At 37.5% G+C, this 14,723-nt stretch overlaps 1 protein-coding gene across 1 annotated transcript in view; it reads left to right on the top strand.

Moving 5' to 3' along the window:
* Man1a1 (mannosidase alpha class 1A member 1) overlaps nucleotides 1–14,723 on the top strand; it is a 173,281-nt gene that overhangs the window by 95,627 nt on the left and 62,931 nt on the right. Inside the window, exon 6 of the mRNA XM_005073303.4 lies at nucleotides 7,233–7,327. Within this exon, the coding sequence (XP_005073360.2) occupies nucleotides 7,233–7,327 (95 nt within the window). The remainder of the gene's footprint in view (nucleotides 1–7,232; nucleotides 7,328–14,723) is intronic.

The following is a 14,723-nucleotide window of genomic DNA, read 5'->3' as shown; positions in this document are numbered from 1 at the left end:
TGATAGCTTGCTTGCCCTTGAACAAAAGATAGAATCTCACCAGTATTTCCCCCCTTTTCCACCTTGCCCCTCTATCTTTAAGTCCTCTCCACGTAAGTGTTAGGCAATGAAATCATTCTCTCAGGAAAAAAATCAATATCAAATGCAGTTTTACTCATTTATCAACATTTATTCATTTTGACTAAAGGAAAGCATAAAAGCAACTTCTTTTTAAAACTTTACAAACTGTTAAATTTTTTATGAAAAAAAGAATGTCTTTTCTAGATCAGGTTAAGGAAATAGCTCACTGGTAGAGAGCTTGCTAACTTGCACATTTTCTTAGATGAGCTCCCAGTACTGAAGAAATCTGAAATGCCTACTTACTAGAGTATCTGCTTTCGTATTTTTAAATTGAAATCTGAAGTTTCTTATTTCACTTCAAACTTGGTACTTTCATATTTGAGAAATATCACATCTCCCGGATTCTAATGGATTCTCTTTGGTGGTGACCCATGGTTATGGACATATCATTTCTATAGAAAGTTGAAGAGATATTAATGCTATAAATTTTCAGGAAAATTAAGATACTCTCTTTACTTAATTACTTAAAGGCTAAAAGTCAAATTGTTGTATAGAAAATCACAGGGAAGCTTAACAAAACAACTGACAAAAGCAGTTATGTGAATTGGAAATGAAATCATAATATGGTTTAATAAACACAGTAAAGCTTTTAGTTTAAAAAAATCTTCCAGCTTTAGGTTTGGATCAACTAAAGGAAACATACAGAATGAGGGACACATAGGTGGGACAAACATGGGATAGTCCCTCCAGATCAAAAGAATTACAAGACAACTGGTGAGCTGACTTAGTGGATAAGACAGGCCCCTATACCTTGCAAGTGTAAAGAAAAGTTTAGCTCCCAGGCATGCACATGAAAGCCAGGCCTGTGTGGTGACCTGCCTGTCATCTCAGAGCCCAGGAGGCAAATAAGGGCATTCCCAGGCAATATGACAAGCTAGACTAACTGAATTGGTTAGATTTAGACTTGGAAATGGAGAGGAGTGTCAGGTAGACCTTCAGGTGAGGGCATTTGCCCTAAGGCTTGATCTCTGAAACCTGTCTACAGAGTAGAGGAAGAGAACTCACTCCCACAAGTTGTCCTGTGTTTGCAACACTCACACATGCCATGGTACATGTGTCTAAGCACCTATATACACATTTAAAAAGTGTTTAAAGCAAATTTGAATGGAGAATAATAAATAGCAACATCATCCTCTGGCCTGGATGTGCACAGACATGCATGTTCACATGCATACACACATGTATACCATATACAAAACAAAAGAATGACACAAATCAGAGATGGCTGTGCACTGATAGAGTAAACCATAGGAGTATGGAGGTCAATGACTTCTGATTACATTGAGTTTTAAGTTCTGCTAAATTAGCTCTCCTATGTATCTTGTAATATTTAAACCTTTCAAAAGATTAACCCTAAATTTTAAAAAACTGTATCTTCTTAGTGCAAATTGGTTGAGTGACTGAATTTGGCTCATTCTATATGCAAGTTAATCACCTCACTTAATGATGTATCAGTTCACTTATTTTCTGAAAGATATTGATCATAGATATGATGACACCTTTCATTGATGGCTGTATGTAGTAAAAATGAATAATGGATAAACTGTGTTTATGTTAATGGAGAATGGTGTTTGATCTTTTGACAGTTGAGTTTTCAGCCTAAGCATTTTAAGAAAGGCTTTGATATGGAGTGTACATTTCGAACTGGAGCATGTCAGGGTGAAGGTGTTCCCTTCTGCAGCCATCTGTTCTTATTCATTTCTTCTTCCCTTACTCTTTACTCTGGAGTGTATATTACTCGCATACAGTTCTTCAGGGAACTGCAAAGTACAAAGACAAGGAAAGTAATACATCTTGTTTATGGCCTTGTCTGATCCTATCTGTAAGGGTAGAGTAAAGAGATTAATGTTTGACTTGATGGAGTTTAACTTTTCAAGTTTTTAAAACATTGAACCAAAACTCATTGACACTATGGTGATGTTACTTAAGCATAATGAAAAGATGCAGTTTTGATGTGTTTGTTCTGAAATTCTTAGCTTTGGGCCATTAAAGTTCTTATTTAAAGATATTTGTTAGCTACATGCATGAAAGATTACTTGAGAAGCTATTTCATCATCTTGCTGTCCTTCTTTCAGCAAATTATATTGGTTTTGACTTTTGCTATGAATACAATCAGAATCTCTGCAACACGAAATGTTTTTGAAATGTCGATGGATCATAAAACGTCTGCCCATCTCAAACCAATGGGTAGTTATTAAAAAGTGTTCTCTTTCAGTGATCTGTAGGAAAGGAAGGGTGAGAGAACAGAAAGTCCTCCCTTATAAGCAGGGTTACATTTATGAGCTGTCATCTTGCCCTCTCAATTTAAATCTTCCCTGACAAGTTTAGTGCTGACAAACCTTGGAAACCAAGATTGACTCAGAATTTGGTGGTATGGTAGCAGAACCTTTTTAAAAGTTGTGATGAAATTTTTTTTCTTTTACACACACACACACACACACACACACACATATGGTCAGGTATACTTTAGTTCTAGTTTTGTGACTTCCATGCAATAGTTTTTCCTAATAATAAAGCAAACACAAAAATTGTCAACCAACTCTCTTATTACATTGGGTATGTCAAGCCAGACACTGAAGCAGGACCCAGCCCTCTTCCTGCCATCATGCTATGCCCCTTGGAAAAACCCCAAAGTTCCTTCGAGTGTGCTTTTGTAATAATTTGATGTTCAGCACATCATCCAAGATGGGCCACTTAAAGCTTAATTGCCCTTTAGAATGATTTGTGATGTGTCTCCTTCACTCTTTTAACAGTGTTAATTTTATAAGCTAGTTTTATTATGTGCACATTGATAGGGAGAAAGATGTTCTCTTTTAGAGTCTAGATTCTTCTTTCAAGTGCCTTTTCTTTATATAATAGGAGGAGGACTAGAGAGATGAATCAGCAATGAATAGCACTAGCTTCTCTTCCAGGGGACCTGTGTTTGTTTCTCAGCCCCCACATGGCAACCCACAATTGTTTGTAACTCCAGTTCCAGGAGATTTGTCACCTTCTTCTGGCTTACAACAGCACTGCACACATGAGGTATACATACAGAATGCAAGCAAAATACCCCATACACATGAAAATAAATTTCAAATTAAAAAAAATTTAAATAGTAGGAAATAACAATAATTGGCATTTAGTACAGTTTATTACCTACAACATCAATGGGACAATTAATTTTTTTCACCAAAACTGTTTTGTGATTTTCCCCTAATTACACCCTGGGTCAAGACTCCAGAATTCCTGAGATTATTATAGTGACAATAGCAAACTGGTGAAGTGTATTGACCCACATTGCAAATACTGTAAAATCAGTGTGTCTTATCACTGTACCTCAGACATGTAAATTAACCTTTGATTCATTCATTAATTTACTAAATGGACTTTTTGAATTCCAGTCCCTGTGTTGCTAGTATTGTATTGTGTTTTGTTTTGTTTCAGCTCATGCTCTTCTTATTCTGATATCTAGTTGAGTTGTCAAAACAACAAACATGAAAGCAAATAAGTAATTATAATGTAGTAAGAAGGTACAGAAGCATACAAGGCAATATGATAAACACTGAAGGAATATAGGCAACTTTGGGAGTGGCTTGTTGCCGTAACTCTTACCGCCAGCCTGGTCCCAATGTCACATCAACCCTAAATAACACACAAGACACTATATTAACTACAAAGCTGTTGGCCTTTGGTTATGGTTTCTTAACAGCTAGCTCTGACTTAATTATTAACCCATAACTACTAATCTATATATATATATATTTTTTTAAGTCTTATCTTACCGAGGATGCCAAACTCATGTGTCCTCTCTTCCTGGGATCACATGGCAACTCCCTTTACTACATTTCCCGGAATCCTTCTCGACTCCCAGGCCCACCTATCTTGCTTCGCTATTGGCCCACAGTGCTTTATTCATCAACCAATAAAACAAACATATACACAGAAGGACTTCCCCCATCAGTGACCGTTTGGAAAAACTCTCTGCAAGAGATATTTAAATAGATCCCAAAGATAAGAATAAGCTGGGCCTCCAGAGAAAAGACCCCTTGAAGACTTTATGAGCTGGGAAGTCACCACTTTCCAATCCCTTATCTGAGAACAAAACTATCTTTCTACATATGAATGCTGTACTGATATTAACAAATTTAAATGCAAAATGATTAATCTGGACTGACCATAAAACAAGGAGTGAAGGAAAAAGGAAATATCTCTACTTTGAGAAAGAAAAGAGAATTATTAGGTGACATGATGAAAGTACAAGAAGACATTTAGAAATCTGTATCATGCCTTTGCAAACACCTCATTGTGTGATACAAGCTATCAGAGTTGGTATTCATGGAGGGCAAAGTGAGAATTGACTTGGGCTTTGGAGAATGAATGGAATTGATGCACTCAAAGGTGACAATAAAATGAGAGAACTGACTAAATAAAGACTCTAATACTGCCAGACCCTGAGCAAAAATTTGTGACTGTGAAGTCTCACATACTACAGCTGGAGAATCCTTTGAGAGAATAAAGATGATAGACAGACCTAATTCATATGAGTTTGTACAAAGATAGTAGAACAGCCAAAATCATTATGGTTTATTAAACAAAATGTTAAAATTATGCAGCTTAATTGAAATGAGAAAACCTGATGAAAGAATAAGAAAACTCTTGTTTTAATCATCCTTTTTATTTTACCTGGTTGTGAGAACATGGCCTATACTAATCTTCAAGTGAGCTGTGCATAGGACACTTCATAATTAACCCTGGTACACCTGGTGGTGCCTGAAAGTTAACAAATCAAACACCAAGTCCAAGAGATTCACTAAACATCATCAGTGATGAACCGAGGAAAGTTTATCTGGGATATTCAATTACTATCTCAGTGTGGAACAGATTAAGTTCCAGAAAACAGCAAGATACCCAAATTGTGATGTGTTCTAAGGAATGGAAGGGAAGAGCTAAAGAAAAGACTGGAAAGAGCATGTTATGTGATTAGGTGATGAGAACTGGGGGCTTAGCTCTTGGGCTCTAATTAAGCCTTGGAGGTGGGATAATATAATTCTGACCGAAACAGAATTACATAAACAACCTCAGACAGTAACTATGCAAAGTCCTTGGAGCTATATGTTACTATGATAGTCAAAACTATACCCAACCTATAGAGTAAGCACTATTTATTCTGAGATCCATAAATATAATAACTTATTTCTCTCCACAACTTTCCAAAAGCAAATGCTACTGTTATGTGCACTTTCAAGGCAAGAAATCTTGGGCACAAAAAGATTAAGCAATTGGGCCAAGATGAATCAACTTGAAACAGTACAGCAGAGATTCAAACACAGGAATTGTGCCTTCAAAGCCTGAGACTTTAGCTCATACACGCCATATGCTTATGTCCAAGATGGTGTTTTAATTGCATAGTTTGACTTCCATCTTATGTAACTGTCTTGAAAAGGAGTTAATTAACAGTTTTAAAAGTTGGGTGGAAACCAGAAAGTCCACAGATGGCCAGGCAGTGGTACCGTAAATTCTTACCATAGAAGACAGCCTGTAATTCTCAAGGAAAGACAGAGAATAGGAAGGAATAATGAAGTCATGGATCTATTTTTTAATATTATCATTATTATTGTCTTCGTTCCATTCACTATTAATGCAGGAGATTGTCTCTTTGACAGTTGGCAATTTATTGGGCAAAAGGCCTCTATTTGTTCTTTCTGTATACTACAAATATATGTTCTTTTATTTGTATACAATGTATATTAGTTTACCTCTGTTGATTGCCAGGGTTTTCATTTGAAACTCATTTCTTTCTATCATTATTAAATGAGACTTAGACCTGGAAGAGTAGAGCTTGTGTGGGGGTCTCCATGTTAGAATGACTAGGTTACCATCCCTTGGGTCTCTCTTTAGAGAGGCTCAGGTCTTGGAATAGGAATTATGAAGAGCCATTTTCCTTGGGGAAGTCACACAGGACTTCCTTGACAAGTGCTCACACATTGGTGGAGGAAGGACCTTGCCACCATCCTCCATGTTATTTGTTCAGTCTTTTCCATGTTGAGAAGAAAGTAGGAGTGAACATTACACCAAGTGAAGTCATACAGTTTAACGGTGAGGGGCCAAGGGGCCAGTTTGGTGTCACAGCTGATACAGGGAAGGTGGTAGCTTGCCTGCCTTCAGTGAATCTGCCAGTACTTTGATTTGAACAACTGTCTGAACAAATGTCATCTTGATCGATCTTCCTAAAGCACCCTTCAGTTGAATTTGCTTCCAAACACTTCATTATCTTAATCTTAACAACAAAACACTTACTCTTGAATTTATGATTCTCCATGATTTTAACCTGGACTGTGGATACCACCCTCTCTGCCAGTGTACCCATTTGGTCAGACAAGCTACACCATTTATCCCGCAGGGTCATAATTCGTCTATCTGTGTTAGACTGAATCCTCAGGGGAGGACCACATCCACTCCTAATACCTGTCCCCATTCTCATATTAGCCCAAGGTGAGTGTTGTAGCCACTCATCTAAAGGTCATCTCCACAATAGAGCCTTGCTAATTGACCTGAAGACCTGTATTATTTGGCCATCCCTCACTCTTTTTATCTCTAAGCATTTATGAGACTCATCTTCCTACTGTACTCTGGGCAGAATATGTACCTCACTTACTTTTTACCTATAATTTAATATCATAAAAAGTTATAACCGCAAGGGCTTAGACAACATACAGATTATGTCTTCATAAAAACTTTTCTTTCCCTATGCCCCAGTAAGAAACTATGCGTAAGGCAGCTCACCTAGTTCTCAATCTAAGAAATGTCGTCCAAAAACAGTGAGTTTGCCTCCTGGCATGCACATAGGAATTACCTGGATCGTCTATGATGCTTCCAAATGCCTGAAACAGCAGACTCAAACTAGAAATTAAGGTAGAGGAAGTGAGACCCACATGTCTAAATTGTGCTACATTCACTCCCTCATGATGCTAAGGTGTAACTAGGGTTGGGCATGAGACTCCCACAGCAGATGAGTTCATACTCTACCAGTCGTTGCTTTAGATGAGCTACAAAGTGCTAAATATGGATAATAGTGGGAAACATTATGTCTTACTTGCAACAGTAGCTTACATAATTGTTTAACTTTTCAGATATTTCGAAAGAAAGCAGTGGAACTTGGGGTAAAATTGCTACCTGCATTTCATACTCCCTCTGGAATACCTTGGGCATTGCTGAATATGAAAAGGTAAAAGTCTTCATTTTCAACAACATACTTTAAGGTGGAATATCTGAGGTTGTGGCCTCGTGAGATGGTTAATTGCATGCACTCTGCTGACAGTGAACCTCAACTGAGTGTCTTAGAGCTGTGCTGGGAGTTCTTAGCCCTTCAGTGTTCTGTGACCTGGGATGGGCTCCTGCCATGAGCTAACATAGTCCTAACAGAGTGATGCGAAGCAGACTTGAGCTGAAGTTGTCTCTATTTTGCAGTGCTCTTGTATTAGTAATACCGTCCCACTCCACGAATACCAAGTCAGGAAAGCATGTCACTTAAGCAAATCCCTAGGGTTGTTTACTTTGTTTAAACTCTTGGAGATGGAGATGTTGCAGAGCAATAACACTGGCTAATCAGACCTTTAAAAAAGCTGGTCTGTCTGACTATATGAGGCTGGGGGCAGCCGAGACTGCCAGACTCACAGTTGTAAAGAGGGAACGGAACTGCTTCATTGACACATCAACTTTGCATAGAGAAAACTGGCAAGCTGTCTCAATTAATTAAAAACAAGCCAGCCAAATACTTCCTATGTTCTCCCAGGGAATGCATTGAGTTTTCATGGTAGTTCTCATATTGCATCAATTAAATAATTTCATTTTAAGTTGTAATGATCAACATAAAATGTGATAGGTTCTTATAGATGTTACACATAATAACCCTCAGAAGAGCACAATAAAGTCACTCCAGTTGTTTCTCCATTTGGGGGAACTAGAGTCACAGGGAGATAACTAATCTATCAGCCCAGATAGTAAGTGGCAGTGCTAGACTGTGTGCTGAGATGTTTATGGGCACACATGTGCCTGTCCACAGAAATTCTTCATCTACCTTAGAAATACTACAAGGACCAGCAGAGTGGCTTGACAGAGCTATAACACATAACTTATTTTAGTGACACGTTATCCCCAAGTTAGTCATGAAAAAACAAGGAAATTAATCACTGATAGTTTTCTCTTTTCCTTTAGTTAAAAATAAATCCTCAAGATTCTGTGTTTTGTTTCATTTATAAATTATTCTGTTTTGTTTCATTTATAAATTATTCTGTTTTGTTTCATTTATAAATTATTCTGTTTTGTTTCATTTATAAATTATTCTGTGCTTTGTTTCATTTATAAATTACTAACTAAATTTTGAAATTGTGTCTAACTTGTTAAGTGAATCTGTGTGTCTATGTAGGAAGCAGGCTGGGCATGTTGAAGCAGAAAGATGAGGAATTCACACTATAGGGCTACTGAATTATTAAGTATTATTAAGTATTATTAAGTACCAAATTGAGCTAGTTTCTCTGCCAGACAGTATGACAGCTCAGGACCTGTTTTCCCCACGAGGGCTCCTGAGGCTATATCTGGGAGCTTGCATTATCTTCCACATTCTGCAAGACCTCAAGGCAGGGCTGCACCTGAACTTGGCTTTCGGTTGCTTGGTATTTGGATGTCTTTTGTATTTGACTCGTGTAGACCATCTCTATTACCTTCCATACCTTCACACTTTATATTTATAGGTAACATTCTGACCAAAACACTGTTTACTTACTTTCAATAAGGTCTGATCACAAAAACACCATACATTTAGCTCATCTTCCCTCCCCTACCCTCTGAGAGAGCTGATATGAGCATAGAGGTATACTAATTGTTTACCAAGAGACCTGCTTCTAGGTTATCTGCAGGCTCCTTTATAAACTGGGAGGTAGGCTGGCTCAGTAGTTGTTTGGTGACCCTTTCCAGGGTCACAAATTAAAATTTGATCAACTAACAGGGACCTCTTCTGACAAAATGTATGCTCCCTAGAAGATCAAATGATTCCAATTTCCAAAACCCTCACATACTATGGGAGTTCACATAGGACCGGAGACTCTGTTTAAGAACCTAGAGTAGATGATGGCTCTAAATTTACTAACATTCATTGGAGTCAATACTGTGGCTTTCCACAGATGAACAAGAATTTGCTAAAATTTAGCAGGAAGGACATGGGCCTACTTTGCATATGCTGAACTGGGTATTATGATATTTAATTGGTTGTGGTATCTCTTGAAATAATTGTAAATATTATTAACTTAACTCTATTACAAGTTTATGTCTAATAATGAAGTGAATTTTTCTTAATTAAATCTATTTTTAGTGTACTATAGAAATATTTTTCAGTACACACAGGAATATTTGTTAAGTTGTGAATTTGTGTGTGTGTGTGTGTGTGTGTGTATGTGTGTGTATGATGATCAAGAATTCATTAACTGGGACATTCACTTTTTTATAAGATCATCCCTGTTTTGAACAATATTTTACATTAGCACATTGCTTCAAAGATTATAAAAACAATTTAGTATGCTTTTTTTAAAAAAATGATCATTTTTATATATATATTTCCAAATGTTTTCATTTAAACTAAAGCAAATTGTATAATCATCTGGCAGCTGATAGGAACATTTTTTGTTGTTTTTGTTTGTTTGCTTGTTTTGCTTTGCATACTTACATGAGTTTTGTTGTTTTCACTATTAAATGTTTTATCCACATTCATACCTATGTACCAAATTCACAAAATAAGCATTGGCAAAATTATAGTAGGATTCTTCATATTCATTTGTCCAATTAAAGTACATTATTGGAACACATTCTCTTTCTGGCTGAAAAACTTGAGTTGTCATCTGAACATTTTTCAGATAAGGAAAAAAATGGCATTTTGCATGTACCTGCAGCATGCTCCACAGTATGCTTCCAATGTCTTTTGCATCTGTATTTTCACAGTGAGGCTCAGGAAAAGGGGACGGCTGACAGGGACTCCTCTGACTTTTGAAGGCTGTCACTAGTAAATGTTTTAAAGAAAAAATGGGGAATTGAGTCTAGCAAAATCACATTTCCTTAATTATCTTCTCAAAACAAGAGACTGTAGAATTTGTTGAATGCCCAAGGTATGTGGAGAGCTGGGGGAGGTTGAGGACACTTTGTAGACTAGAAGGGATAGTCTCTGCTGACTGGCTTTGAAACACAGTACGATCTATGCTTAAGGAAGCATGGAGTGATGCCTGTGTTATTACAATGCAGCACATCTCAATTGTGGAAACAGGAATGCTATTCTTTGCCAACATCCACAAAAATGTGAACCTACTGTTTGTGCACATCCCGCTAAGATCCATGTTATTGCCTAAAGATAATTGGTTTCTTTACTTCTCCTTTGTCAATAATAGGCATTTCTTTGTGTCTCTGTTGTGTTGATGTTTTGTTCAAAACCTTAGGAAGATTTTCTACTTCTGTTCACTTGGTTTTGTTGAAGAAGATGACAGACAGGCCCACTCCCTCAGGATTCATAGCTTGGTTGTTAAAGCAAAATATATATTTGTATGTAGTGTTGTACGGTCACATTTGTAATTTACAAATATAGGAGAGTTTTTTGCCAAGCAAAGATAACTGCTTACTGGGTTGAATTTAAAACAAGCAGTATTTTAAATTGAGAAGGCTTATATATTTGGAGCCAAAATACCAATAGACCAAATTGGATTTTGTTATTTTTATATAAGCTGGAAAATATGTAGAGAAACTAATTTACTTATATGCTGTCTTGGGAACTCTGTGGTGGGAGACTGGGGCGTTTCTTGCACTTGTAACAAACTCTTAATTTAAGAGCTATATTTTTACTGTGAGTTAGTTGAAATTGTGATTTTGTAGCTAGTAGTCATTCCATTGCCTAGGTGTCACAAGAGCTGACAAGACTAACATACCTGCATCCCAGCTATAGAAGGAGGCTGTGTAAGTCACACAATGTCTCCACCAAACAAAAGCCAATGTTGTGCTAACAGATTAGATTTTTGTATAACCCAGTTTCTTTAATGACAAAATGTCAAAGTTTGATGTCTGATCTCGTTACTACTATTAGCAAGGGGACTTGTGCATTTATTTTTCTCCAGCTTGCCACAGAAAACTCACTTGTGTGGATTGTGAAACCAAGCATTTTACCATTACCTTATTTCTAGGCATAATTCAAGATCAGGTGTAGAGAAGACTTATATTAGATTTTTGCTTTTCTAAAGTATGTTCTTAATTTAAAATAATGTAGTTAATGTGCCCATTATTCATTTCTATCACCACACATACAGTCTGAGCATTCCTAATAATTATTCTGTCTCTTTTGATAAATGAGTTAGTTTTAGCTATATTGTTTTATCACCTCTTTCTCTTTGTGGATTTTCTGAAGCAACACTTATGGGGTGGGTATATTAAGTTAGTGTGACTGTCTGCAGTGTGTGTTTTTATTGCTCACCATCAAGGGATATGCTGGGACCTGGCTGCTCTCTCTTTAGAGTCTCATTAGTCTGCAAGGTGATGAATGAGGCATAGCTACCTCACCTGCCCCCCCCCAGCCTTTGCTTGATAAAGCTTTTTGTACCCACTGTTTTAATTATCTGACAAAGTACATACTGTGTTATGAGTTGTATTGTAGTTTATATTCTTATAATTAAATTATAAATTTCTTTGCTTGAAACATGCTCTTAATTAGGAATAATACATAGCTTAATGTTTTCTAACAAAGAAAGATTATCCTGTTTGAATGGTGATAACCCCCTTCCTGTATTACTGAGTAATTCCTGAATGGTACAAAAATACTTGTATATTATACTTGGGGGTTTTAATAGACAAACTAAAGAAGACTGCTTAGTTGCCTAAATAATTTTAAAATGTTTCATAAATGTCTTACTATGACTTTACTTGGCATATTTCAACATTATTATATTTGAATCCCATTTTGTAAAGTTTCTGGCTTCAAATTTGAAGGAAGTACATTATGTTTTTAAAATGAAGCTGAGTACAGTTCCATACTTAAAATATCAATTAAGAATATCAATAAACATTTTCGGCGCAGAAGGAGAGCAGCTGATTTAATGATTTGCTGGTAAAGACAGCATATTGCTTAATTATCCTATGGTGTTTTAGACCAGTGATCTAAGCATGCGCATAAATCAGTGCTTTACCTGACAGTTCATGCTTATTTATGTTCCATGGATCCTTAAGGAACTCAAAAACAAGTTTTACCAACTCCAGAAGAGCATGTTTGTCCAAGTATTTTAAGCTGACCTCCTTTTTGAGTTTATCTTTCCCCAGATTGGACTTTGTTATACTAGGTTTCTGTCTTTTAGCTATTTAACTCACTTAGCCATTGCTAGTCTTCTGGAAAACAAAAATCAACCTTACTTTAAATATCTTAAAGTGGTATGCACAGTGATGTCACGAATTAGAATATTACAACTTTTTTATCCTTTTTTAATGTTAAAACAGTCTTTTCTTATTTTCATACCAATCCCAGTTCCTACTCCCTCCCCTCCTCCTCTCCCACCTATCCTCCCACCCCATCCCCCATCCACTCCTCAGAGAGAGTAAGACTTCCCATGGGGAGTCTGTGAAGTCTGGTACCTTACTTTGAGGCAGGACTAAGTCCCACCCGCCCATATCTAGGCTGAGCAAAGTATCCTTCCATAGAGAATGGGCTCCAAAAAGCCAGTTTAAGCACTAGGGATAAATACTGGTCCCACTGCCTCTTACCTTCAAGGTTTGGTTCTTCGTAACACACAACTGCCTGTACATAGGAGAGGGGGGAGGAAGTCAGGTAAGCTAGTGGTCAGGAAAATGGGCAGTTTTGTCCTAACCTTGTCACAGAACTCAGAGGTATAGAAGTAGTGAGTGAGGTGATGGGGAAGAAGGTTGCAGTGGGATGACGTCTTGGGGTTGGTTTTTTTCTTTTTTCTGGTTTTTCAAGACAGGGTTTCTCTGTGGCTTTTTGGAGGCTGTCCTGTAACTCGCTCTGTAGACCAGGCTGGTCTCGAACTCACAGAGATGCACCTGCCTCTGCCTCCTGAGTAATGGGATTAAAGGCATGTGCCACCACCGCCCAGCATTGGGTTGTTTTTCTTTCTCTCTGTGGGACCTCACTGCGCTTATACAGAGCCTCAGTTCCTGGACCATTCTGTCATCCTTTTGAATGCTTTCTTCCCAAGCAAGTCAGACATTCCTCTTTTAATCTGAGAATAGGATGGACAAGACCTTGGCCCATACTTTGACATTATTTGAAGAATCCCAAAAAACTAAGAGGCCCTGATAAAAACTAAAGGTCTCTGATTAGCAAACCTGGAATATTGACTACAGTAGTTAGTCTATCAGCCATCTGAAGGGATTCTTTTCTTCTTCTCTTGTAATGGACACAGAGTTTCATATATGAAGCTGGCCTCAAACTGCCCATGTGCCCAAGGATAACCTAGAACTACTGATCCTCCTAGCTCCATCTCTCCAGTAATGGGATTACAGCCCAGTCCCACCATACCCGGTTTATTAAGTGTTGAAAGCATACTCTCCCAGCCAAGCTGCATTCCCAACTAAAGAAATACGTTTTCTTTTAGAAATTACAACTCTAAACAGAGAATTACTTTACCAGGGACAATTTTGTAAAGTAAAAGTAATCTCTAAAATGGGAAAAATTAATAAAATGGCTACCTCTTTCAGCTGCTACTTTGCCATAGTTAAAACTAGTATTTATTGACATTATCTCTGTGACTTTAAACCTTGGGCCATTTTCTTAACTCTCTTGAGGTGTTCTCATAACTAAATCTAAAATAACAGCAGTAATGATGAACTCAAAAGATTTTTTGTGGAAATCCAATTAATACATGAAAGACATATTGCAGAGTAATGCACATTGGATTCGTTCCTAATGTGTGGCCTTACTCTCCGTATTGAGGCTAATGGTGTACACAAAAATGGCGCATAAAGTGAAGTGCTCAAGGACATATCATTTCAATAATACTGGATTGGCATATTTATTATTTCCATTTGAACTTACCAAGGAACAGAGGGGCCAGCTGGCCTGTCTTTCCTACCTGCAATGATTCTTTGGGAAGAACTGCCCTCCACATACAAGGAGGGAAAATAGCATTGGTCACCAGAGAATTGGTATTTGGTACTGGAATGAACCTAAATTTGTGGGAATAATCCTTACCCCCAACTGCTACAGGCCAGAGTATTCCCTCTCTAGATGTCTCAGTGGATCCCTGGAATTGACTCGCCTAGGCCAGAGATCCATTTGTCCTGCCTGACCTTTGTCTCACTGCTCTCTCAGAAAGGTATGAAGTATCGTGTTCCAGTCCTTGTGTTGGACTTATCCTTTTAAAAACAGCTAATAAAGATTTGAAATTTTTTCCTGTTCATCACCCATGTATTAATGGGGTTCCTACATCTCGTCAAAAAGCCCATGTAAGCACTAAGGAGAAGGGCAGAGGGGCTCCTTTTCCTCTACAGTGACATAGTGTGCAGCCAGAATTAAATTGGTAACGATCCCTTATGATAACCTTTGACTTTCAAGCGTCCAGTGCCCTTTCTGAAGCACATCCTCCCCT

This window comes from Mesocricetus auratus, unplaced genomic scaffold (genome assembly GCF_017639785.1).
Source record: "Mesocricetus auratus isolate SY011 unplaced genomic scaffold, BCM_Maur_2.0 Super-Scaffold_100018, whole genome shotgun sequence".
Lineage (NCBI taxonomy): Eukaryota > Metazoa > Chordata > Mammalia > Rodentia > Cricetidae > Mesocricetus > Mesocricetus auratus.
This window is presented reverse-complemented; position numbering and strand designations above follow the sequence as displayed.